The 24,345-nt window shown below is 19.6% G+C and overlaps 2 protein-coding genes across 2 annotated transcripts; both read left to right on the forward strand.

The window, feature by feature from the left end:
• Positions 1–1,988: 1,988 nt before the first annotated feature.
• Positions 1,989–15,909, forward strand: LOC122500316. Its single transcript, XM_043609188.1, has 10 exons — positions 1,989–2,299; positions 4,827–5,001; positions 5,187–5,319; positions 5,599–5,746; positions 6,041–6,237; positions 10,849–11,125; positions 14,626–14,800; positions 14,963–15,095; positions 15,242–15,389; positions 15,663–15,909. The coding sequence occupies exons 1-10, from the start codon at positions 2,110–2,112 to the stop codon at positions 15,863–15,865; spliced, it is 1,779 nt and encodes a 592-aa protein (XP_043465123.1). The 5' UTR covers positions 1,989–2,109; the 3' UTR covers positions 15,866–15,909.
• A 1,241-nt stretch (positions 15,910–17,150) lies between these two features.
• On the forward strand, positions 17,151–21,224 carry LOC122500317 (juvenile hormone acid O-methyltransferase-like). The gene is made up of 6 exons (XM_043609189.1): positions 17,151–17,209; positions 17,670–17,889; positions 20,014–20,188; positions 20,359–20,472; positions 20,709–20,755; positions 21,022–21,224. The coding sequence occupies exons 2-6, from the start codon at positions 17,700–17,702 to the stop codon at positions 21,222–21,224; spliced, it is 729 nt and encodes a 242-aa protein (XP_043465124.1). The 5' UTR covers positions 17,151–17,209; positions 17,670–17,699.
• Positions 21,225–24,345: the final 3,121 nt, after the last annotated feature.

Raw genomic sequence — 24,345 nt, forward strand, 5'->3', positions numbered from 1 at the left:
AAATACAAAATTTCATAAAATTTTTCGAAAATCATCAATTATTTAAAAATATTTTTATAAAATTCGTCGCAAGAATTTAATTATTTAAAAAAATTTAACATTGTTCTTTTTAAGAATTTAATTATGTTTATAAATAATAAAATTCTTCACCGAAATTCAATTATTTTTATAAACTTGAATAAAATTCGTTGTCAGAATTCAATTATTTATATAAATAATAAAATTTTTCTCCGACATTCAATTATTTTATGAAAATTTTAATTATTTATTTAATTATTATTTTTATGAATTATTTTTTATACAATTTTTTAATCAAATTCCTTGATAAATGTAATTATTCTTAAAAATTTTATTAAAATTTGTCAAACGAATTCAATTATTTAAAATTTTATTGATAAAATTCTTTATGAGAATTCAATTTTAACAAACATTCAATTATTCAATAAATTATATATTTTTTAATTTAAATAATTGAATTTTTTTAGAATTTTCTAATAAAAGTTGATTTAAAAATGAATAAACGAATAATCGATTTATTATTATTTTAAAAATAATTGAATTATTGCAACGAATTTTATTACATTTTTTTAAATAATAATAATAATAAAATAATACATACAAAAATAATATAATAATAATTAAAAATAATACACACCCTCGTGTGTGGGTTCCTTTGAAGGTGGAGTAACGCCCAGTGTACAATATCCTTTACAGCATCTTTGATTTGGACCAAAGATGCTGCAGTCGGCTTTTTCATTGCACGGGATGCTTAAAAGTCGTGATAGTCTTCCTTCCAGATTCAAGACTCTTGGACAGATTAGCTCTTGTTCCTCTTGCACTTTATTGTCACTCGTTACTCCCACTTTTGTTGAAGCGACTGAAACAGAATTTTTTTTTTTTTTTTTTTTTTAATGCAGACATCGATCGATGCTATATATATACAGTATACAATTTCCATTGTTTACTTTCCCTTTTTTCTATACTTCAACAATTTCTGCAAACTTAAGAAATTGTCATTAAAATTTAAATCACAGTCTTTCTACGGATATTAAATTGACACAAAAAAAATGGATCAAAAAAATTTTAATTGCAACAATTTTCATACGTTTTTTTTGTCTTAATTATAATATGATATTTCTCACTGCCTTTTTACAATAAAATTAGCAATTTTAAAAACTACAGAATTTAAAAATTTTCAAATTAAAATTTTTGTTGATAACGCGCTAAAAAAATTCAATTTTGATGAAATTACAATTATTTAAAAAAAATTCTTCTTATAAAATTCAACTATATGTTCAAAAATATGAAAAAAAAATTCTCGTAAAAATGCTAATGATTTTTATGAATAACAAAATTCTTATCCAAAGTTTAATTATTTTCATAAATGTCAAATAAATTCTTGGCCTAATTTCAATTATTTTCAAAAATAAAATGCATTTTTCTAATTTCAATGACTTTCAATATCTACTATTTTAATAAAATTCCCCGAAAGAATTCAATTATTTTAAAAAAATTTTAATAAAATTTTATGCAAAAATTTAATTATTTTATAATAAATAATAAATATTTCACTGGAATTCAATTATTATTTTTATAAATAATAAAAATTTTTTTAAAGGAATTTAATTATTTTCATAAAAAAAAAAATAATAATAATAATAATTTAATAATTTATTCTTTGAAATAAATAAATAATTTTTTGATAATGAAAATTTTACATAAATATGATTCTAAATTTAAAAATTGCTCAAAAGGAGGAATATTATCCCTACTTTAGTTTAGAACATCATCCCTACCAAAATTTTATTCTCAAGTACAGCCCATAATTTTATAGATTCGAACTGGCAGGGCCCTAAGGATCCAATCAAGCTTTAGAAATTGGGGACTAACGACAATTCGCTATATTTCCCTAAATATTTTCTCTTTCGGAACCAATCCTAAAACTTTTCCACTACTTTAAAAATTTACCCCCAAAAATCAGTTGATGAAACTTTTCAGTCGGTATAAATACTGTCCAAGTTTAGTCTGCGTCTGGTAGTTCTTAAACTTAATTGTAATTGAAATATTTTGTTATTTTTAAAAGAAGAGTTAGCAAAAAAAAATATTACAATGGATCAAGCTTATGAATTTTTAAAACACTCAACTGGTATTCAATACCAAGTGATTACAGCCTTATTGAGAGAATTTGAAAGAGACGTTAGCCAAATGAAGGGCACAGTGATGGACGTTGGTTGTGGTCCTGGAAATAATACGAAGAATTTGATTTTACCAAAAATATCAAAAGATGCCGTTATGGTCGGTATGTATGATGCTATTTATTATTTTCATGTAATTTTTATTTTAGTTTCATTCTACAAAAAATGTTTTTTATATTTTATATTTTTTATGTTTTAAATTTTGAAAAATTTTGAAATTATTGCAGAAACTCAATTATTTTCAAAAGTAATAAAATTCTTCACAGAAATACAATTATTTTCAAAAATTTTTTCAAATTTTCCTCAAAATTTTAATTATCTTTAAAAATAATAAAATTCATCTCCGAAATTCAATTATTTTCAAATTTTAGAGAACTTTAATTATTTTCAATAGAATTTTAATGAAATTTCCCAAAAATATTTCTTTTTTTTGTTAATTTTAATAAATTTATAAAAATTCAATTATTTTACTAATTGATTACCTAATAATTGTTTTCATAATAGAATTATTTGCAAGAATTTAATTATTTAAAAAAAAAATTTTCTAAGATTCTTAGCAAACACTCGATTGTTGAATTGAATTTTTAAAAATTTACTTTCAATTTTTTTTAATAGGAATTCAATTATTTTAAATATAATTTTTAAGTGAGAAAGAAAATAATTATTTAATATAATATTAAATAAACATCTTCGAAAGCAATTGATTGAATTATTTCCATAAATAATAAAATTCATTTCAAAAATTCAATTTTTTCTAAAATAATAAAATAATAATAAAATATGTTTATAAGAATTTAATACAATTTTAATTAAATTCCTGGAAAAAATTGATTTTCTTCAAAAAATTGAATAAATTTCTTCCAAATTTAATTATTTTCAAATATTTTGAAAAAATTTGTTCGAAAGAATTTAATTATTTTCAATACAAATTTCATTTTTCTTAGATATTCAATTATTTTGGAAAAATTTTTAATAAAATTCTTAGTAAAATTTTAATTATTTTCAAACATTTTCCTTAATTTAATGATTTTCAATATTTACTATTTTAATAAAATTTTCCGAAAGAATTCAATTATTTAAAAAAAAAATAATAAAATTCTACGCAAACCTTTTATTATTTTTATAAAATAATAAAAATTTGACAGAAATTGAATTATTTACAAATTTCTTATAAATTTCTTCGCAATGATTCAATTATTTTCATAAATAATAAAATATTTACAGGGATTCAATTATTTTCGTAAATAATAAAATTTTTCTTCGAAATTCAATTATTTTCAATTCATTTTTAATAAAATTCTTCGCAGAAATTCAATTATTTAAAATACAATTTTCATAAATTTTTTCGAAAAATTATTTTCTAAAATTTCTAAAATTTTGAGTCATTTTAATAAAATTTTTTGCAAAATTCAATTATTTTCAATAAATAACAATATTCATCAAAAGAATTCAATTATTTTAAAAAATAATAAATTTCCTCCTGCAAGTTCATTTATTTTAAAAAATTCTAATAAAATGTTTCTTAAGAATTTAATTATTGTCAAAAATTTTAATTGAATTCTTCGTAAAATTGAATTATTTTAAAAAATTTTTGAAATTCAATTATTTTCAATATCTACTATATTTTAATAAAATTCCCCAAAAGAATTCAATTACTTAAAAAAATTATTTGATAAAATTCTAAGCAAAACATTCAATTTACTTTCGTAAATAATAAAAATTTCACAAAAATTCAATTTTTTTGCAATAGAATTTGCATTAATTTTTTTTGTGGAAAAGAATTTATTTAAAACTGTTTTAAAAAAATCTTTCCAAGAATTAAATTATTTTCACGAAATAATAAAATTTTTTACTTATATTCAATTGTTTAAAAAATTTTAATAAAATTCTACTCAAAAATTCAATTACTTTTTTTTATATAAAATTCTTCTTCTGGAATTCAATTATTCTCATAAACAATGAAACTCAGCAGATATTTCAATTATTTACAAAAAAGGTAATAAAATTCTTAGAAACGATTCAATTATTTTCAATTATTTTCAATTATTTTCAATTTTTACTATTTTAATAAATTTTCCCAATAAAATTCAATTATTTTCATAAATAATAAAATTTTTACAGAAATTCAATCATTTAAAATTATTTTTTATTCAATTATTGAAAAAATTATTTTTCTATTTAAATAATTGAATTCTAGTTGAATTTTCAAATAAAAATTAATTTAAAAATTAATTTCATTTAAAATTTTTTAAATAATAATTGAATATTAAAAGAAAATGAAACGTAAATTTTTAAAAATAATTAAATTTTGATATTAATTTTTTTTTTGAAAAAGTTTAATTGAACTTTTTTTTTATATTTCAAGTTTTTATTTTCTAATATATTTTTAATTGAAGAATTAACGATTAATGTTTTTAAATTTGTATTTACTGGCAAGTTTGATATTAAAGTAAAGAAAAAAAATATTAATTTTATCGTTTGTGACTAAATAGAATTTGAATTTCGTGGTAATTGACATTAATTTACTCAATTATATGTAAAAATTGGAAAATTGACCTTTATTATTTATTTATTTATTCCATAAGTTCCACTATAGTGTTTAAAAACAAAAATATTATTTCTCACAAATAGGACTCGATATCTCGGAGAAAATGGTCGAATGTGCACGAAAATTAAATGCTGACGAAAAAGAACGCCTAAGTTTTGAACAATTGGATATTGAAATAAAGGATTTGCCAGCCGAATACAAGGAACGATTTGATCACGGTTTTTCCTTCTTTTGTTTTCAATGGATTCAAGATTTAAGGTATTTTTTCTGCCTTTTTTGTAATTTCAAAAAATATTTTTCTACATTTTTAATTTATTTAAAAAAATTTTTTTTTTCTTTTCTCTTCTCTTGCAAATTAAAAAAAGATTTTTCTACATTTTTATTTTACTGTGAAAAATAAATATTTTTTTTATTTATTTATTTTTTTCTGAATTCATTTATAGAAGTTGCTTTGGAAATATTTATAAACTTCTGAAACCCGGAGGAACATTCATAAGTCAACATATTTTATTATTTAATGTCTACAATGGATATTTAACACTAGCTGAACGTGATAAGTTCAAAGAATACATTAAGGTAATTTTAATAAAAATAAAATTTATTAAAACTTTTTTTTATTTTTTTTTATTTTTATTTTTTTATTTTTTTTTAATTTTTGAAAAAAACTTTGTTATAAGTTCAATTAATTATTATTCAATGACAAACAAATTTATTTCAGGATATATTTTAGTCAACATAATATAATAATTAAATTAAAAAATATTTAAAAAAAAATTTTTTTTTTTAAATTTTTTAAAAAATTTTGTTATAAGTTCAATTTAATATTATTCAATGGCAAACAATTTTTTATTTCAGGATGTTAAGAAATTTATAACTCCTCTTTATTTTGTCGAAGATCCACGAGAAACTTTTGTAAAAATTTTAGAGGATATTGGTTTTCAAGTGTTACATTGCAGCATACGGGAAAAAGTATCTGGCTATAAATGTCTAGCTGACAGAAAAGGTAAATTTACAGCTTTTTTTTCTAAATATTAAGAAATTTTTCTTTTATTTCAATTAATTAGAATATTCTAATTTTTCTCCTGTGTAAAAAATCTGAAATAATTTTTTACATTCTCGTCATAAATGAGAAAGTTTAAGTTACATTTCTTTTTTTTTATTGATAAAAATTTTTAAAAGTCAAAAAATACCAATTTTTTAAAAAATGAAAATTTTTGTTTATTTAAAAAAAAAAATTTCCATATTTAAAAAAAATTTTTTTTTTTAATTTCTATATTTGAAAAATTAAAATTTACAGAACTCTTTGCTTCTGTCAATCCTTTCGTTCCTCTTATGCCGGAAGATGTGAAGAATGAATACATGGACGCTTTAATCGAGGAAACTTTGAAGGAAGAAACTGTAATGTTTAGAAAAAGTGATGATTCTTCGAATGAGGAGAAAGTATTTGATCTCTATAAATTAATTATGTTACATATTAAAAAGCCAGAAAATAAGGCTTAATAATTATAATTTAGTGTTACTTAAGTCAATCAAAAAAAATTTTTTTTTAAGTTCAAGAGAACGGAATAATTTATTAAATTTTTAAATATTTATATAAAAAAAAAAAAAAAACTTTTTAAAACTTTATAAAAATGACTCATGTGGAGAATGTATAAAAATAGATATAAAAACTTTGTGTATAAAATAAAGAGAATATTGAAATAAAAAATTATAGAAATTACTAAAGTTTTTTTTTTACTTGAATTTTGTAAAATTTTTCAAATTTATTTCATTAATTTAATTAATAATAAACGCATGAAATTAATAACACATTTTCAAAAGTTAATAATAAATGGATAAATAATTTATTTTATTCATAATTTTATTTATTTATTAATTAAAGTAATAATAGAAAATACGTTTAAAAAAGCCACTAATGGTAATGTTTTTTAAACCGAAATTTGTCACGAGAAAAAAATATTAAATTTTGTAAAAGTATTTTACAATATGAGGAAAAATGAGACAAAGCGAAATTTTTATATAAAAAATATTTAAATTTATAAAAAATTATATATGAAATTTATTATTTTTGTTTGTCTCGTCAACTATGAAATTAGTACGAATTCTGAAAAAATACCTTCAAATTTCTTCTATTTCTGATAATAATTTTTTTTTAAAATAATTTAATTGTATTGACGAACTGCCATAAAGTTATTATTTTTAAACCATTTAATAAAAGATTTTAATTTTAATTCTGTTGAAATTAGTTTTAACTTTAAAAATTTTTAACGCAATTCTTTGAAAAAATTCAATTATTTTAATAAATAGAAAATAGGTTTCAAAATTCTTTCTAGAAATTCAATTATTTTTAAAAATTAAAAAAAAATTCTCGTCAACATTTCAATAATCTTTGTAAATAGCAAAATTCTTTGCCGAAATTCAATTATTTTCAAAAAATCTAAAAAAAAATTATCGTTAATATTTCAATTATCTTTATAAATAGCAAAATTCTTTGACAAAATTATAAATTATTTTCAGGAATTTTAATAAAATTCATTGCAAAATTCTACTGTTTAAATAAAATTTCCCAAAAGAAGTCAATTATTAAACAAAAATTTTGATAAAATTCTACACGAATATTCAATTATTATTTCTAGAAAAAAAATAAAAATTCCACGAGAATTCAATTATTAAAAATAGAATTTGCATAAATTTCTTTGAAAAAAATAAATGTTTTAAAATTTGGTTTTAAATTCTTCCCAGTAATTCAATTATTTTCATAAATTTTAAAATTCCTTTCAAGGATTTAATTATTTTCATAAATAATAAAATCATTCGGAGGATGTTGATTATTTTCATACATAAATAACAATTTTCATCACAAGAATTAAATTATTTTTAAAAATAATCAAATTCAATTATTTTTAAAAATTTTAATAAAATTCATTGTAAAATTTCAATTATTTTCAAAAACTGTTCCAAATATTCAATTATTTTCTAAAAAAAAAAAACATTTTTATGAGGAATTCAATTATTATCAAACATTTCATAAAATTTTTCGCAGAAATTCAATTATTTTCAAAAATAACTAAATTTTTATAAAGAATTCAATTATTAAAAAAATTTTAATATAATAACCTTCAATTTTTTCAATTTCTGACAATAATTTCTTTTTTTAACTTAATTTTTCAAAAACTATCATAAAATTATGACTTACAAATTATTTTATAAATCATTTTTACAATTTTCATAAATACTAGATTGATAGAAGAATTTCAATTAAAAATACTAAAAAAAATTGGATTTTGGAAAAGTTACAAATGATTACAGAAATTCAATTATTTTCAAAAGTTACAAAAATTCTTCGCAAAATTTCAATTATGTTCAAAAATTTAACAGAAATTCTCGTCAAAATTTCAATTATCTTTATAAATAATAAAATTCTTCATCGAAATTCAATTATTTTTAAAAATTTTAATAAAATTCTTGTCAAAATTCAACAGGAATTCAATTATTCAATATTTAATAAATTTCTTTGAAATAATTTAATTATTTTCATAAGTAATAAAATTTTCATACGAATTCAATTATTTAAAATACAAAATTTCATAAAATTTTTCGAAAAATATCAATTATATAAAAAGATTTTTATAAAATTCGTCGCAAGAATTTAATTATTTAAAAAAATTTAACATAGTTCTTTTTAAGAATTCAATTATTCTTATAAATAATAAAATTCTTCACCGAAATTCAATTATTTTTATAAACTTGAATAAAATTCGTTGTAAGAATTCAATTATTTATATAAATAATAAAATTTTCCTCCGACATTCAATTATTTTATGAAAATTTTAATTATTTATTTAATTATTATTTTTATGAATTATTTTTTATACAATATTTTAATCAAATTTCTGGGATAAATGTAATTATTCCTAAAAATTTTATTAAAATTTGTGAAACGAATTCAATTATTTAAAATTTTATTGATGAAATTCTTTTTGAGAATTCAATTTTAACAAACATTCAATTATTCAATAAATTATTTATTTTTTAATTTAAATAATTGAATTTTTTTAGAATTTTCTAATAAAAGTTGATTTAAAAATGAATAAACGAATAATCGATTTATTATTATTTATAAAAATAATTGAATTATTGCAACGAATTTTATTACATTTTTTTAAATAATTGAATTTTTTTGTGAAATTGTACTTCTTGTAAAAATAATTGAATTCTTGCGAAGGATTTTTGTAAATAATTAACTTATTTTAAAAAATTTGATGGCAATTTAAATGATTACAAAACATGAAGAAGACGATTCATGTTTTGTAATAATATTCTTATAATATGTAAGATGTAGACTATCGATCACTCCGAGTCAAATAATAATAAATAATAATAATTTGACTCGGAGTGATCGATAGTCTACATCTTACATATTATTAATTTGACCGAGTGATAAAATCAAGAATTCTATAATATTCTTATAAGTTGTTGAATTTCAAAAAGGTTTAAATGTGAATATTTTGAAGAATTTTAATTCCTACAGAAAAATAATAATGATTAAATATTTATTTAAGAAAGAAGTTATTGATGTTTTTAAATAATTTTACAATTAAAGAAGTTTGTAAATAAATGTAATATAACATTTTTTTTGAGTATCTAATAATTTTTAGAGTGAATCAGAATATTCTTTAGGGTCAGGGAAAAAGTGAAATTCTTTTCTGGAAATCAGGGAAGAGTCAGGGAAAAATAAAATTAAATATTTGTGGCAACCCTGATTTGTTATTACAAAAGTTATTAAAAAATATGAAATTGTTGTTAATTTTTAGTATTTTAATAAGTTTTCTTATTAAATATAGTTTCTAAGAAATAAACTTTACTCGAAAACAACAAAATGTAAAAGATTTGAATGAAAATTTTTTAAATTTTTTATAACAAATTAGAAATTTTTTTTATTTTTTAATTAATTTTCTATAGCTCTGGAAAATGTTTGGGGGGAATTTTTTAACTAATTACGTTCGTTTACTAACAAAAATATAAATATTACAAAAATTATCCCTTGTTTTATAAAAAAAAAATTTTTTTATAATGATAAAATCATCAATTATTCAATTGCCCATGGAAAAATGATAGGCTCACTACACAAATTTAGACACACTGAGAAAAATAGAATACCTGCAAAAGGGTCGCTATAGATCGTGATTTTTATAGCCTATAACCATATCATTAAATTGAAGGACGAATATTTCTTTTTGTTAATGTTAAAAATAATTTTTATTTATATTTCATCATTATATTTGTTTTTCATGAACTCAGATTCTTTAGAAGTGATTATTTATGTATGCTAAATATTCATGTGAATTTAAATTTAAAAATAACATCCATTTTTACGTAGTATCAATTAGAGTTTGCGAGATTAGAAAATTTTTTTATAATGAATTTTAGATATTTGTAATCATAAATTTAATTTATAATTTTAAGTAAAACGTTCTCTTATTTGACCAGAACTAGGAATTTTATATTTTTTTAGGAAAAAACAAGATGGTAAAATGTTCTGAAAAAAATCATATGATTCTAAAATAATCTAATTAACAAACTGTAAAAATTTTATAAGTTTCTCTCATATCCTTATATTGACGGTGACAATCTTTATAATAAAAACAAAAAAGGAATTTATTGTTTTCATAAAAATACTTCTTAAAATATTTTTAATTATTTTACAAATAAAATGTAGTAACGGATAGAAATAGAAAGAAGAATTTTTATGTATATTATATCAAACTAAAATTAGTTCTAAAATTAATTTTTTCTCAGAAGAATATTTTTTTCATTAATTTATTCTCTGAAGATTATTTCTATGTGAAGATTCAAACGTAGATTAATTCCATTTGTTCAAAACAAGATTGGGAGAATGTTTACAATTCCACCTGAACTATAGCCCCACTCCCGAAGATGCTACTTCCTGGTCCAACCCATAATTTTAGATTTGAATGACTTTTTGCTATATTTTCTTAAAAATTTTCTCTCTCTGAACCAATCCTAAAACTTTTCCACTACTTAAAAAATTGACCCCCAAAATCAGTTGATGAGCCTTTTCAGTCAGTGTAAATACTGTCCAAGTTCAGTCTGCGTCAAGTAGTTGAATTTATTTGTAATCGAAATATTTTGTATTTTTACAAAAGAAAAGTTAACAAAAAAAATATTATAATGGATCAAGTTAATGAATATTTAAAACACTCAAATGGCATTCAGTACCATGTGATTACATCCTTATTGAATGAATTTGAAAATGATGTTAGCCAAATGAAGGGCACAGTGATGGACATTGGATGTGGTCCTGGAAATAGTACGAAGAATTTAATTTTACCAAAAGTGTCAAAAGATGCGGTTATAGTCGGTATGTATGATGCTATTTATTATTTTTAATTATTTTCATTTTTAGTTTCATTCTATAAATTTTTTTTACATTCTTATTTGATCATTAATTTATTAATTATAAATATAATAACAGGGGGTCTACTAACCGGGAAATAGCCGGGAATTTAATTTAAACGGGAAAAACAGGGAATAAGCCAGGAATTTTATGCCAAACCGGAAATTTTTTCACCGAATTAAAAAAAATTTTATTATTTTAATTTGTTTTTAAAAAATCCCTTGTTTTTATATCAATTTTTATAGATATTTATACTATTCTCTAAATTTCAATCAGTTAAAAATAATTATTTTGATAGTAAAAAATCAGTCACTGATTCAAATATAGTTAGTAAATAAATTTTAAAAAATTATCAATTTAATAGAAATTTTGTGAAATTAAACTGAAAATAATTAAATTTGTTAAAGAATTTCATTAAAAACTTTTTAACAAATCGAATATTGATAATCTGACTAAAGATATTTAGCAAATACATTTAGGTATCTCTTCAGCAGACCCAAATAAGGACCTAAAAAATCGCGATGAGAATAAATTCAAAAAATATACTTAAAAATTTATATTTTCTTTTACGAAAAAATTTTCAAGAGTAGGGTGAAAACAAACTTTAAATATGGACACCACAAAAATGAACAGAATGTCACATAACTCCGAACATTTATTTAGAGTGATAACACCCTTCTATAATTAAAATTGCAATACTCTAACTATTTCCGTTCGAAAGATAATGAATTTTAAATGTTTTCACAGTTTAACCTTTCGCCCCAGTCTCCCATATTTTCAAAAAATTTAAAGAAACTCGTCAATAAGAATTTAATTATTTATAAAAGCCCTAATAAAAATTTTGAAAGACATTTGTAGATTTATGTTCGAAGTCAAATAAATTTAAATTTTGTGAGAAAAAAAAACCGGGAAAAATTATGTCGAAGCCGGGAAAAAATCGGGAATTTTGTTGAACGAAAATAGTAGACACCCTGTACTTAATAATGAAATTAAAAAATGAATTTTAGTTTTAACTGTCCCAATCAGTAGAGTATAATAAATTTACTGTACTTTATAAAGGAAAATATTTTCTTGCGATTTTTTATTAAAAAAGAAAAAATTGCTTAGGCAAAAAAGATAAGAAAATTTAAACAGGGTTGCCACAAGTCAGGGAAATCAGGGAAAAGTCAGGGATTTTTACCAAAATTACTGGAAAAAATTGAATTTTAAAAATTCATAAGAAACCTCTGAATTTTTTTCCTTTTTGCCTCGTAAATTATGAAATTACCTCGAATTTTAATACAAAACCTTCAATTTTTTCAATTTCTGACAATAATTTATTTTTAAATAACTGAATTTTTCAAAAACTATCATAAAATTATGACTAACAAATTATTTTATAAATCATTTTTACAATTTTCATAAATACTAGATTGATAGAAGAAATTCAGTTAAAAATACCATAAAAAATTGGATTTTGGAAAAGTTATAAATGATTACAGAAATTCAATTATTTTCAAAAGTTACAAAAATTCTTCGCAAAATTTCAATTATGTTCAAAAATTAAAAAAAAATTCTCGTCAAAATTTCAATTATCTTTATAAATAATAAAATTCTTCATCGAAATTCAATTATTTTTAAAAATTTTAATAAAATTCTTGTCAAAATTCCACAGGAATTCAATTATTCAATATTTAATAAATTTCTTTGAAATAATTCAATTATTTTCATAAGTAATAAAATTTTCACAGGAATTCAATTATTTAAAATACAAAATTTCATAAAATTTTTCGAAAAATAACAATTATATAAAAAGATTTTTATAAAATATTTTCATGAATTCAATTATTTTTATAAATAATAAAATTCTTCATCGAAATTCAATTACTTTTATAAACTTGAATAAAATTCGTTGTAAAAATTCAATTATTTATATAAACTTGAATAAAATTCGTTGGAAGAATTAAATTATTTTCAAAATAATAAAATTCTTCGCAGAAATTCAATTATGTTCAAAGATTAAAAAAGAAATATTGTCAAAATTTTAATTATCTCTATAAATAATAAAATTCTTCATCAAAATTCAATTATATTTAAGAATTTTAATAAAATTTCTGTCAAAATTTCGTAGGAATTCAATTATTCAATTTTTAATAAATCAATTTAAAATAATTCCATTATTTTCATAAGTAATAAAATTTCCAATTAGAAAAAAATTTAAAAAAAATTTTCAATTAGTTAAAATACAAAATTTCATAAAATTTTTCGAAAATTATAAATTATTAAAAAAAATTTAACATAGTTCTTTTTAAGAATTCAATTATTTTTATAAATAATAAAATTCTTCACCGAAATTCAATTATTTTTATAAACTTGAATAAAATTCGTTGTAAGAATTCAATTATTTATATAAATAATAAAATTTTTCTCCGACATTCAATTATTTTATGAAAATTTTAATTATTTATTTAATTATTATTTTTATGAATTATTTTGTATACAATATTTTAATCAAATTCCTCGATAAATGAAATTATTCTTAATAATTTTATTAAAATTTGTCAAACGAATTCAATTATTTAAAATTTTATTGATAAAATTCTTTATGAGAATTTAATTTTAACAAACATTCAATTATTCAATAAATTATTTATTTTCTAATTTAAATAATTGAATTTTTTTAGAATTTTCTAATAAAAGTTGATTTAAAAATGAATAAACGAATAATCGATTTATCATTATTTTTAAAAATAATTGAATTATTGCAACGAATTTTATTACATTTTTTTGTGAAATTGTACTTCTTGTAAAAATAATTGAATTCTTGCAAAGGATTTTTTTTAGGATTTTTGTAAATAATTAACTTATTTTAAAAAATTTGATGGCAATTTAAATGATTACAAAACATGAAGAAGACGATCACTCCGGAGTGATCGTCTTCTTCATGTTTTGTAATAATATTCTTATAAGTTGTTGAATTTCAAAAAGGTTTAAATTTGAATATTTTGAAGAATTTTAATTCCTACAGAAAAATAATAATGATTAAATATTTATTTAAGAAAGAAGTTATTGATGTTTCTAAATAATTTTACAATTAAAGAAGTTTGTAAATAAATGTAATAGAACATTTTTTTTTCGTATCTAATAATTTTGAGAGTGAATGAGAATATTCTTTAGGGTCAGGGAAAAAGTGAAATTTTTTTCCGGAAATCAGAGAAAAGTCAGGGAAAAATAAAATTAAATATTTGTGGCAACCCTGTTAAAGTGAAAAATTAGTACATGTTTTCAAATTGTGATTTACTGCAAGTTTGACATTAAATTATAGAAAAAATACCAATTTTATTATTTGTTACTAAATAGAATTCGTTTTTCATTGTAATTTGCATAAATTTACTGAATTATATGTAAAAAAAATTGGAAAATTGACCTTTGATTGTAATTTATTCTATAAGTTCCAAAACAAAAATATTATTTTTCACAAATAGGACTCGATATCTCTGAGAAAATGATCGAATGTGCACGAATTCTAAATGCTGACGAAAAAGAACGGTTAAATTTTGAACAATTTGATATTGAAGCAGAAGATTTTCCAGTCGAATACAAGGAACGATTTGATCACGGTTTTTCCTTCTTTTGCCTTCATTGGATTGCAGATTTAAGGTATTTTTTCTGCTTTTTTTCGTCATTACAAAAAATATTTTTATATATAATAAAAATATTTCTTTTGTCTTCTTTTGAAAACTATATTGCAAAATATTTGTCTATTTTACTATAAAAATAAATATTTTTCTATTTATTTTTTTGTTCTGAATTCATTTACAGACTTGCTTTTGAAAATATTTATAAACTTTTAAAACCCGGAGGAACATTCTTAAGTCAAACTATTTTAGTGTTTAATGGCTACAATGGATATTTAAAACTATCTGAATCTGAAAAGTTTAAAGAATACATGAAGGTAATTTTATTAAAATAAATTTTATTAAAATAAATTTTATTAGAATAAAATTTATTAAAAAAAAATTATTTTTAATGTTTAAAAAAATTTTTTTGTAAGTTCAGTTTAAAATTATTAAATTTCAAAAAAAAAAAAATTGATTTCAGGATGCTAGGAGATTTGTAACTTCTCTTTATTTCGACAAAGATCCAAGAGCAGCTTTGATAGAAATTTTACAGGATATTGGTTTCCAAGTGTTACATTGCAGCGTACGGGAAAAAATAACAGGCTATAAATCACAACTTGACAGAAAAGGTGAATTTACAACTTTTTTTTTGAAATAATAAAGCAATTTTTCTTTTATTTCAATTAATTAGAATATTCTAATTTTTTTCTTGTGTAAAAAATCTGAAATAATTTTTTACATTCTCGTCATAAATGAGAAAGTTTAAGTTACATTTCTTTTTTTATTCATAAAAATACACATTTAAAAGTCAAAAATACTAATTTTTTTAGAACAAAATTTTCATTTATTTAAAAATTCTTGCAATGAAACAAATTTTTATATTCGAATATTAAAATTTGCAGAACTCTATACTTCTATTAATCCTTTCGTACCTCGAATGCCGGAAGATGTGAAGAATGATTTCATGGACAAATTAATGGAGGAAACTTTAAAGGAAGAAAATGTATTGTTTAGAAAAAATGACGATTCCTCCAATGAGGATAAAATATTTGATCTCTATAAATTAATTATGTTTTATATTAAAAAGCCGGAAAATGAGTTTTAATTTTATTATAATTTAATTTTGCAAACGTCAATCAAAAATTTTTAAAAGTTTAAGAAAACGAAATATTTTATTATATTTTTGAAAATTACTGACTTTTTCTGAACTCTGAAATGAACGGAATATATTTTTTAAAATAATTGACTTTGTCTTGAACTTTTAAATGAACGGAATAGTTTTTTTAAATATAAATATTGTTTGAAATTACGAAGAATGTAAATTTTTTGAAAATGAATTATTTTTTAATACTTGACATACAATGTTACTGTTGAAATATATATTATTAGAATTTAAAAAAGAAAGAAATCGATTTCGTTCATTTGAACATTTAAAACTTTATGGACATTACTCATGTGAAGAATATGTAAAAATAGATATGAACTTTATGTATTAAATATTGTATACAAGAGAATAATAAAAAATTATGAAAATTACAAATAAAGTTTTTTTATTTGAATTTTGTAAAATTTTCCTATTTTATTAATAAAACATATGCAGTTAACAATATATTTTTAGAAATTAATAATAAATAGTTTTATTTGTTTTTAACTGAAATTCATTTTTAAATAAATTTTTATTAGAAAATTCTAAGAGAATTAAATTATTTAAATATAAAAATAAATAATTTATTGAATAATTCAATGTTTCTTAAAATTTAAATTCTCATAATAACATTTTATGAACAAATTTTCAAATATTTGAATTCTTTTGACGAATTTTCATAGAATTACATTTTTTGAAAATAATTGAATCCCTGGTAAAAATTTTATTATTTATGAAAATAATTAAATGTTTGCGTAGAATTTTTTGAAAATTTTTTTGAAATAATTGAATTCTTTTGAAAAATTTTATTAAAATAGTAAATATTGAAAAATTATTGAATTGAGGATAATTTTTGAAAATAATTGAAATTTTGACAAGAATTTTGTTACAATTTTTAAAAATAATTGAATTTATGCGAAGAATTTTATTATTTTTGAAATTTGTTAGAAGTTTTATTTGATAGAATTTTAATCAGCAGAATATAAATTTGCGAGAAGTTTCTAATAATTTAATCGAATAACAATCAATTTATGGGTTACGTTTTTTCGTATTAGAATAATTTTAAGTTTACAGAATGGTAATTTATTGGAATCTTAATATGTCTCAGGGTTCTTATCTTTGGCCCCTTTTTTTGCTTTTTAATAATGACGTTTCGCAAAAATTAATATTCTCCTGATTAAAATTCAATCAAATAGAACTTTTAACAAATTTGCATTAAAGGCTATTCATACGTAAAGACATAAAGATCCTGCAAACAGTTATAAATATCAGATAATTCTGATTTTTGAATTACTCATTTTAAAGGTAAGTTTCAAATAATGACAATAATTTTACAAAATTTTAATCCTAATCATCATTTATTCAGTGTTAATAACAAAATTCTTTTTATGTTTGCCTCATAAACTATAAAATTGCCAATTCCTCCAAAAATGTAATTATTCTTAACAATTTAATTAAAATTTTTCGAAAGAATTAAATTATTTAAAAATTTATTAATAAACTTCTTTATCGGAATTCAATTCTAAGAAAAATTCAATTATTTATTTTTGAAATTAAATAATTGAATTTTTACATGTCAGAAAATTCATTGAAAAAATTCTTCATATTTGTCTGAATTTTTATTTGCATAAGAATAAATAAATTAATAAATAAATTTTATTTGATATAGAATTCTTAAAATATCGAAATATCATTTCACCGAATTTGTAAATAGCTGAATAATCATAAATAATTGTAATGAAAATATTTTATAATTTTTTAAAAGGAAAGTTAGAAAAGAAATTAAAATATTGCAATGGAACTAGCTAATGAATATTTAAAACACTCAAATGGCATTCAGTACCAAGTGATTACATCCTTATTGAGTGAATTTGAAAAAGATGTTAGTCAAATGAAGGGAACAATGATGGACATTGGATGTGGTCCTGGAAACAATACGAAGAATTTAATTTTACCAAAAGTGTCAAAAGATGCGGTTATGGTCGGTATGTATAATGCTATTTATTATTTTGAAAAATCGATCACTTCGAGTCTTCGACTCGGAGCAATCGGTGTCTTCATGTTTTATAATAATTAAAGATGACCGAGTGATAAAATCATTAATTTATATTAAAAGACTTTATAAAAAAATTTTTTAATTATTCTTTATGCAAATAATTGAATTATTGGGAAGAAATTTATAAAACATTAGTAGGCTCTAAATTTGAATTAGTAAAAATTTTTACTAATTAGAATTAGTGACTGACTTTTTGCTTTTGAATTAGTAAATTTTACTAAAAAATTAGTAGAAATAACCATTTATTAGTAAAATTTACTAATTCAAAAGCAAAAAGTCAGTCACTAATTCAAATTAGTAAACATTTTTACTAATTCAAATTTAGAGAGTAAGTAATTGAATTTTGCAGAAGAGTGTTGATATTTACAAAGATAATTGAAATTTTGAAGAGAATTTAAAAAAAATTTTTTTTTATTACTTTTGAAAATAATTGAATTCATGTGATTAATTTTATTAATTTTGGCAAATAATTGAATTTCTGTGGAGAATTTTATTAAAAGTTATGAAAATAATTGAATTCTTGCAAAGATTTTTATTAATATTTGAAAAAAAAATTATTTCCCGTAAAAAATTCAATTAAATTTTAAAAATAATTGAATTTTTGCGAAGAATTTTATTAAAATTCCTTAAAATAATTAAACTTCCGCGAAGAAAATTTTCTACTGAAAACAATTCAATTCTTATAATTAATTTAATTAAAATTTTTCAAAATAATTGAATTTCTTGAGAAGAATTTTAGTAATAATTGAAAATAATTGAATTCTTACGATAAATTTGATGAATTTTCGAAAATAATTGATGTCATGCGAAGAGTTCAATTATTTTTGGAAAATAATTCAATTCCTGTGAAGAATTTTATTAATTTATAAAAAAAAAATTACTGTCAAGAATTTAAAAGTTTTTAAAAATAATTGAATTCTTGTCAAGAATTTTATTAATTTTAAAAAATAATTGAATTCTTGTCAAGAATTTTATTAATTTTAAAAAATAATTGAATTCTTGTCAAGAATTTTATTAATTTTAAAAAATAATTGAATTCCTGTGAATAATTTTATTAATTTTGGCAGATAGTTGAATTTCTGGGTAAAATTTTTTTAAACGTTTTGAAAATAATTGAATTATTACAAATATTTTTATTAATATTTGAAAATAATTGAATTCTTAAGAAGAATTTTATTTCAAATTTGTGAAAATAATTGAATTTTTGCGAAGAATTTTATTACTTTTGAAAATAATTGAATTTCAGAGGAGAATTTTATTATTTATAAAGATAATTGAAACTTTGACAAGAAATTTATAAAAATTTTTGTTAAATAATTGAATTTCGGAGATGAATTTTATTATTTATAAAAATAATTGACATTTTAAAGAGAATTTTTAAAAAAATGTTAAAAATACCTAATTAAAATTTTGCTATGAATTTTATTTAATTTTTAAAAATTTTATTGCTCATTGTTTGATATTAATGTATCTGTTGTCGAGAAATGTGATTTTTTTTTACAATTTTGACAATTTCGTGTTTCCTTTTTGTCGTTTTTTCTAAAATTTCATGCGGCTTTTTTCCGACTTTTTTGGAAATTTTATGCGACTTTTTGTGACTTTTGTTGTATATTTATGCGACTAAAGCGACTTTTTTTGAGTCAGACGATATCCGAGCCCTGTTTTAATAAAATTCTTTTCAAAAATAATAATTAAATTTAAATTTATGAAAATATTTTCATTCCTGCGAAGAATTTTCTTATTTATGAAAATAATTGAATTCTTACGGAGGATTTTAAAATTCATAAAAATAATTGAATTGTTTCAAAAAATGTTATTTGAATTTTTGAAAATAATTGAATTTTTTGAAAGAAGTTTATTAAAAATTTTGAAAATAATTATTTTTTTAAAAAAGTTTTTAAAAAAATTATGTAATAATTTATATTTGATTTTCTTTGTAATTTGCATTTATTTACTCAATTATATGTAAAAATTGGAAAATTGATCTTTATTGAAATTTATTCTTTAAGTTTGAATTAGTGTTTCAAAACAAAAGTATTATTTTTACAAATAGGACTCGATATCTCAGAGAAAATGGTCAAATGTGCACGAACATTAAATGCTGACGAAAAAGAACGCTTAAGTTTTGAACAATTGGATATTGAAACAAATGATTTTCCAGTCGAATACAATGAACGATTTGATCACGGTTTTTCCTTCTTTTGTCTTCATTGGATTGCAGATTTAAGGTATTTTTTCTGCCTTTTTCGTAATTTAAAAAAATATTTATATATATTTTTATTTAAAAAGAAATATTTTTCGTCTTCTTTTGAAAATTAAAAATATATTTTTCTACATTTTTATTTTACTGTAAAAATAAATATTTTTCTATTTATTTGTTTTCTGAATTAATTTATAGACGTGCTTTTGGAAATATTTATAAACTTTTGAAACCCGGAGGAACACTCATAAGTCAACATATTTTATTATTTAATGGCTACAATGGATATTTAACACTATCTGAATCTGAAAAGTTCAAAAAATATATTGAATAAATTAATAAATATATATAAATATATATTTTTTTATTAATAAATATATATTGAAATTAAATTTTATTGTAAGTACAATTTAAAATTCTTGAATGTCAAAAAAAAATTTATTTTAGGATGCTAAGAGATTTGTAACTCCTCTTTATTTTGCCAAAGATCCAAGAGCATCTTTGATAAAAATTTTAGAAAATGTTGGTTTTCAAGTCTTACATTGCAGCATAAGGGAAAAAATAACTGGCTATAAATCTCAACTTGACAGAAAAGGTGAATTTACAATTTTTTTTTTTTGAAATAATAAAGCAATTTTTTTTTTATTTCAATTAGAATATCTCCCTTTTAATGAACATTAAAAAATTTTTTTTTTACATTCTCATCATAAATGACAAAGATTAAGTTACATTTCTTTTTTTATTGATAAAAATACATATTTAAAAGTAAAAAAATACCACTTTTTTTAAGAATAAAATTTTCATTTATTTAAAAATTTTGCAATGAAAGAAATTTCTACATTTGAATATTAAAATTTGTAGAACTTTTTGCTGCTGTCAATCCTTTCGTACCTCGAATGCCGGAAGATGTGAAGAATAATTTTATGGACAATTTAATGGAGGAAACTTTAAAAGAAGAAACTGTAATGTTTAGAAAAAGTGACGATTCTTCGAATGAGGAGAAAATATTTGATCTCTATAAATTAATTATGTTACATATTAAAAAGCCGGGAAGTGAGATTTAATAATTATAATTTAATGTTATTTAAGTCAATGAAAATTTTTTGAAAATTCAAAAGAACGAAGTAATTTATTACATTTTTAAAAAATAATGATTTTAACTTGACAGAAAAAGAATTCAATTATTTTCTAAAATTTTAATAAAATTGAATAATTAAATGTTTAATTTCAATTATATTATAACAAACAGAATTATTTTAAAAACCAGAAAGAAATAAATTGTTCATAAAAATCAATTATTTGGAAAATTTATAATTAAAATTATTAAAGGAACTTCATATTATTTAAAAGAAAAATTCAAAGAAATTCTTAAAAAAGAATTTAACATAGAATTTTTAAAAATTTAAACAAAATTCTTCTCGAGAATTCAATTATTTTCCTAAATAATAAAATTCTTCAATGAAATTCAGTTATTATCAAATTTTTTCATAAAATTCTTTGCAACACAATTCGATGATTTTCAATATACATTAATTTAAGAATTAAAAATATTTAAAATTTTTTTTCAGTGCAGAGAATATAAAAAATAATTATGCGACTATTTTTCTATGACGAGTATATATAATAAAAATTCATATAAAGTGTAATAAATAATAATTTGATATTTATTTATAAAAATTTATAATTTTGAGCAGTTCGTTAGACAAAGATCGTAACGGAAAAGAGAATCACGTATAAAGTATAACGTACGCATACAGTCAAAGGCAGGTGATTATGAAATGAATCTGCACCCGGGGTTCTTTGACTCCTGCTCCTCTCCATCAACAAAAGGGGACAAAACTTCACTCTATTCATTGTTCATTGTTGTTATTTACAACTGTTGAACATGAACAAGACAAAGTAAATTGTTTCTTAAAATACATTTTTTTTTCATTTTAAAATCAAATTTATACTCGTTAATTAAATTATGTGACAAATTTTTCCTTTCTTTGCATCTTCTGTGTATCTTTAATAAAATAATCCATTGTTTCTTTCTTTCTTTTTCTCTTTGTTTCTTTTTTTATTCTTCTTTCTTCTTTTCTACTTTTTTCTTTTTTACTTTTCTTTCTTCTTTTCTATTTTTTTCCTTTTTATTCTACTTTCTTCTTTTCTATTTATTTCAATTTTATTCTTTTTTCTTTGGGTTTTTTTTCCTTCTTTCGTTTTCTTCTTTTCCTTTAATTTTTTCCTTTTCTTTTCTTTTTGATTTTTTTAAAAAATTTTCTTTTTCCTTTTTTTGATTTTTCTTTTCTTTTTACTTTTTCTTTTATTTTTCTTGTTTTTTTTTGTTTTTTCTTCTCTTTCTTATTCTTTTCTCTTTTGTATTCGTTTTGCTTCTTTTTCATTTTTCTTTGTTTTTTCTTTTCTTTTTCTCTGTTCTTTTAGTTATGTTCCTTTATTATTTTTCTTTTACTTCTACTTCATTTTTTATTCTTTGTTCCTTCTTCTCTTTCTTTTATTTTTATTTTCATTTTGCTTCTTTTTTCATTTCTATTTTTCCTTTGTTTTACATTTTTATTTTTTCTTTGTTTTTCCTTTTCTTTCTTTTTATTCCTACTTTTACTTTTGTTCCTTTTTTATTTTTATTTTATTTTTACTTGTCTTTTTTATTTTTTTCTTCTCTTACTTTTTCTTCCTTCTTTTATTTTCCTTTCTTTCTTATTTTTTTTTCGTTTTTCTTCTTTCTTTATTTCTTTTATATTTTCTTTTTAATTCTGTTTTATTTTTTTATTTTTTTTCTTCTCGTTCATTTCTTTTTTATTTTTATTTCTTTTTTATTTTTATTTTCATTTTGCTTCTTTTTTTATTTTTCTTTTTTATTTTTTTTCTTTTCTTTCTTTTTCTTCCTTTTTTAAGTTTTGTTCCTTTTTATTTTTCTTTTTTTTACTTCTTTTTTTATTTTTTTTTGTTTTTTCTTCTCTTTTTCTTTCTCTTTTTTATCATCGTTTTACTTCTTTTTTAATTTTTATTTTTAATTTTCTCTTTTTTTTCCTTTTTTTAGTTTTGTTCCATTTTTATTTTCTTCTTGCTTCTTTTTCTATTTTTCTTTCTTTCCGTTTTTTTCTCCTTCTTTTTTTTTGTTTTTCTTCTCTTTCTTTCTTATTTTGCTTCTTTTTTCATTTTTCTTTGTTTATTCTTCTCTTTCTTTTTCTCTGTTCTTTTAGTTATGTTTCTTTATTATCTTTCTTTAATTTTTACTTCTTTATTTATTTTTTTGTTCCTTCTTCTCTTTCTTTTTCTTTACTTTTTTATATTTATTTTCATTTTGCTTCTTTATTTATTTTTATTTTTTCTTTTCTTTTATTTTTACTTCTTTATTTATTTTTTTGTTCCTTCTCCTCCTTCTTTTTTCACTCTTTTATTTTTGTTTTCGTTTTGCTTCTTTTTTTATTTTTTCTATGTTTTTCTTTTATTTCATTTTATTCCTCCTTTTACTTTTGTTCCTTTTTTATTTTCCTGTATTTTTACTTCTTTTTTTATTTTTTTCTTCTCTTTTTCTTCCATTTATTTTCCTTTCTTTCTTATTTTTATTTTTTTTTCTTTATTTATTTTTTTTCCTTCTCCTCTTTCTTTTTTTCACTTTTTTATTTTTGTTTTCGTTTTGCTTCTTTATTTTTTTATTTTTTCTATGTTTTTCTTTTATTTCATTTTATTCCTCCTTTTACTTTTGTTCCTTTTTTATTTTCCTTTATTTTTACTTGTCTTTTTTATTTTTTTCTTCTCTTACTTTTTCTTCCTTCTTTTATTTTCCTTTTTTCTTATTTTTATTTTCGTTTTTCTTCTCTTTTTATTTATCTTTTTTCTTTGTTTTTCTTTTACTTTTACTTCTATTTTATTTCTTTTCTTGGTTTTTCTTCTCGTTCATTTTCTTCCTTCTTTTATTTTCGTTTCTTTTTTATTTTTATTTTCATTTTGCTTCTTCTTTTACTGTATTTTTTTTCTTTTATTTCTTTTTCTTCCTTTTTTAAGTTTTGTTCCTTTTTATTTTTCTTTTTTTTACTTCTTTTTTTATTTTTTTTTGTTTTTTCTTCTCTTTTTCTTTCTTTTTTTATTGTCGTTTTACTCCTTTTTTATTTTTTTTATTTTCTTTATTTTTCTTCCTTCTTTTAGTTTTGTTCGTTTTTAATATTTTTTTCTCTTTGCTTC

The sequence above is a fragment of the Leptopilina heterotoma genome, unplaced genomic scaffold, assembly GCF_015476425.1.
Source record: "Leptopilina heterotoma isolate Lh14 unplaced genomic scaffold, ASM1547642v1 Lhet_183, whole genome shotgun sequence".
Classification (NCBI taxonomy): domain Eukaryota; kingdom Metazoa; phylum Arthropoda; class Insecta; order Hymenoptera; family Figitidae; genus Leptopilina; species Leptopilina heterotoma.

Bases quoted from the DNA above. Each gene is read 5' to 3' on its own strand.
- LOC122500316 (XM_043609188.1), top strand. From the start codon at position 2,110: ATGGATCAAGCTTATGAATTTTTAAAACACTCAACTGGTATTCAATAC. The intron at 5,002-5,186 runs GTATTTTTTCTG...ATTCATTTATAG, and splicing joins CAATGGATTCAAGATTTAAG to AAGTTGCTTTGGAAATATTT. The intron at 15,096-15,241 runs GTAATTTTATTA...AATTGATTTCAG, and splicing joins AGTTTAAAGAATACATGAAG to GATGCTAGGAGATTTGTAAC.
- LOC122500317 (XM_043609189.1), top strand. From the start codon at position 17,700: ATGGAACTAGCTAATGAATATTTAAAACACTCAAATGGCATTCAGTAC. The intron at 20,189-20,358 runs GTATTTTTTCTG...ATTAATTTATAG, and splicing joins CATTGGATTGCAGATTTAAG to ACGTGCTTTTGGAAATATTT. The intron at 20,473-20,708 runs GTTCAAAAAATA...CTTACATTGCAG, and splicing joins ACACTATCTGAATCTGAAAA to CATAAGGGAAAAAATAACTG.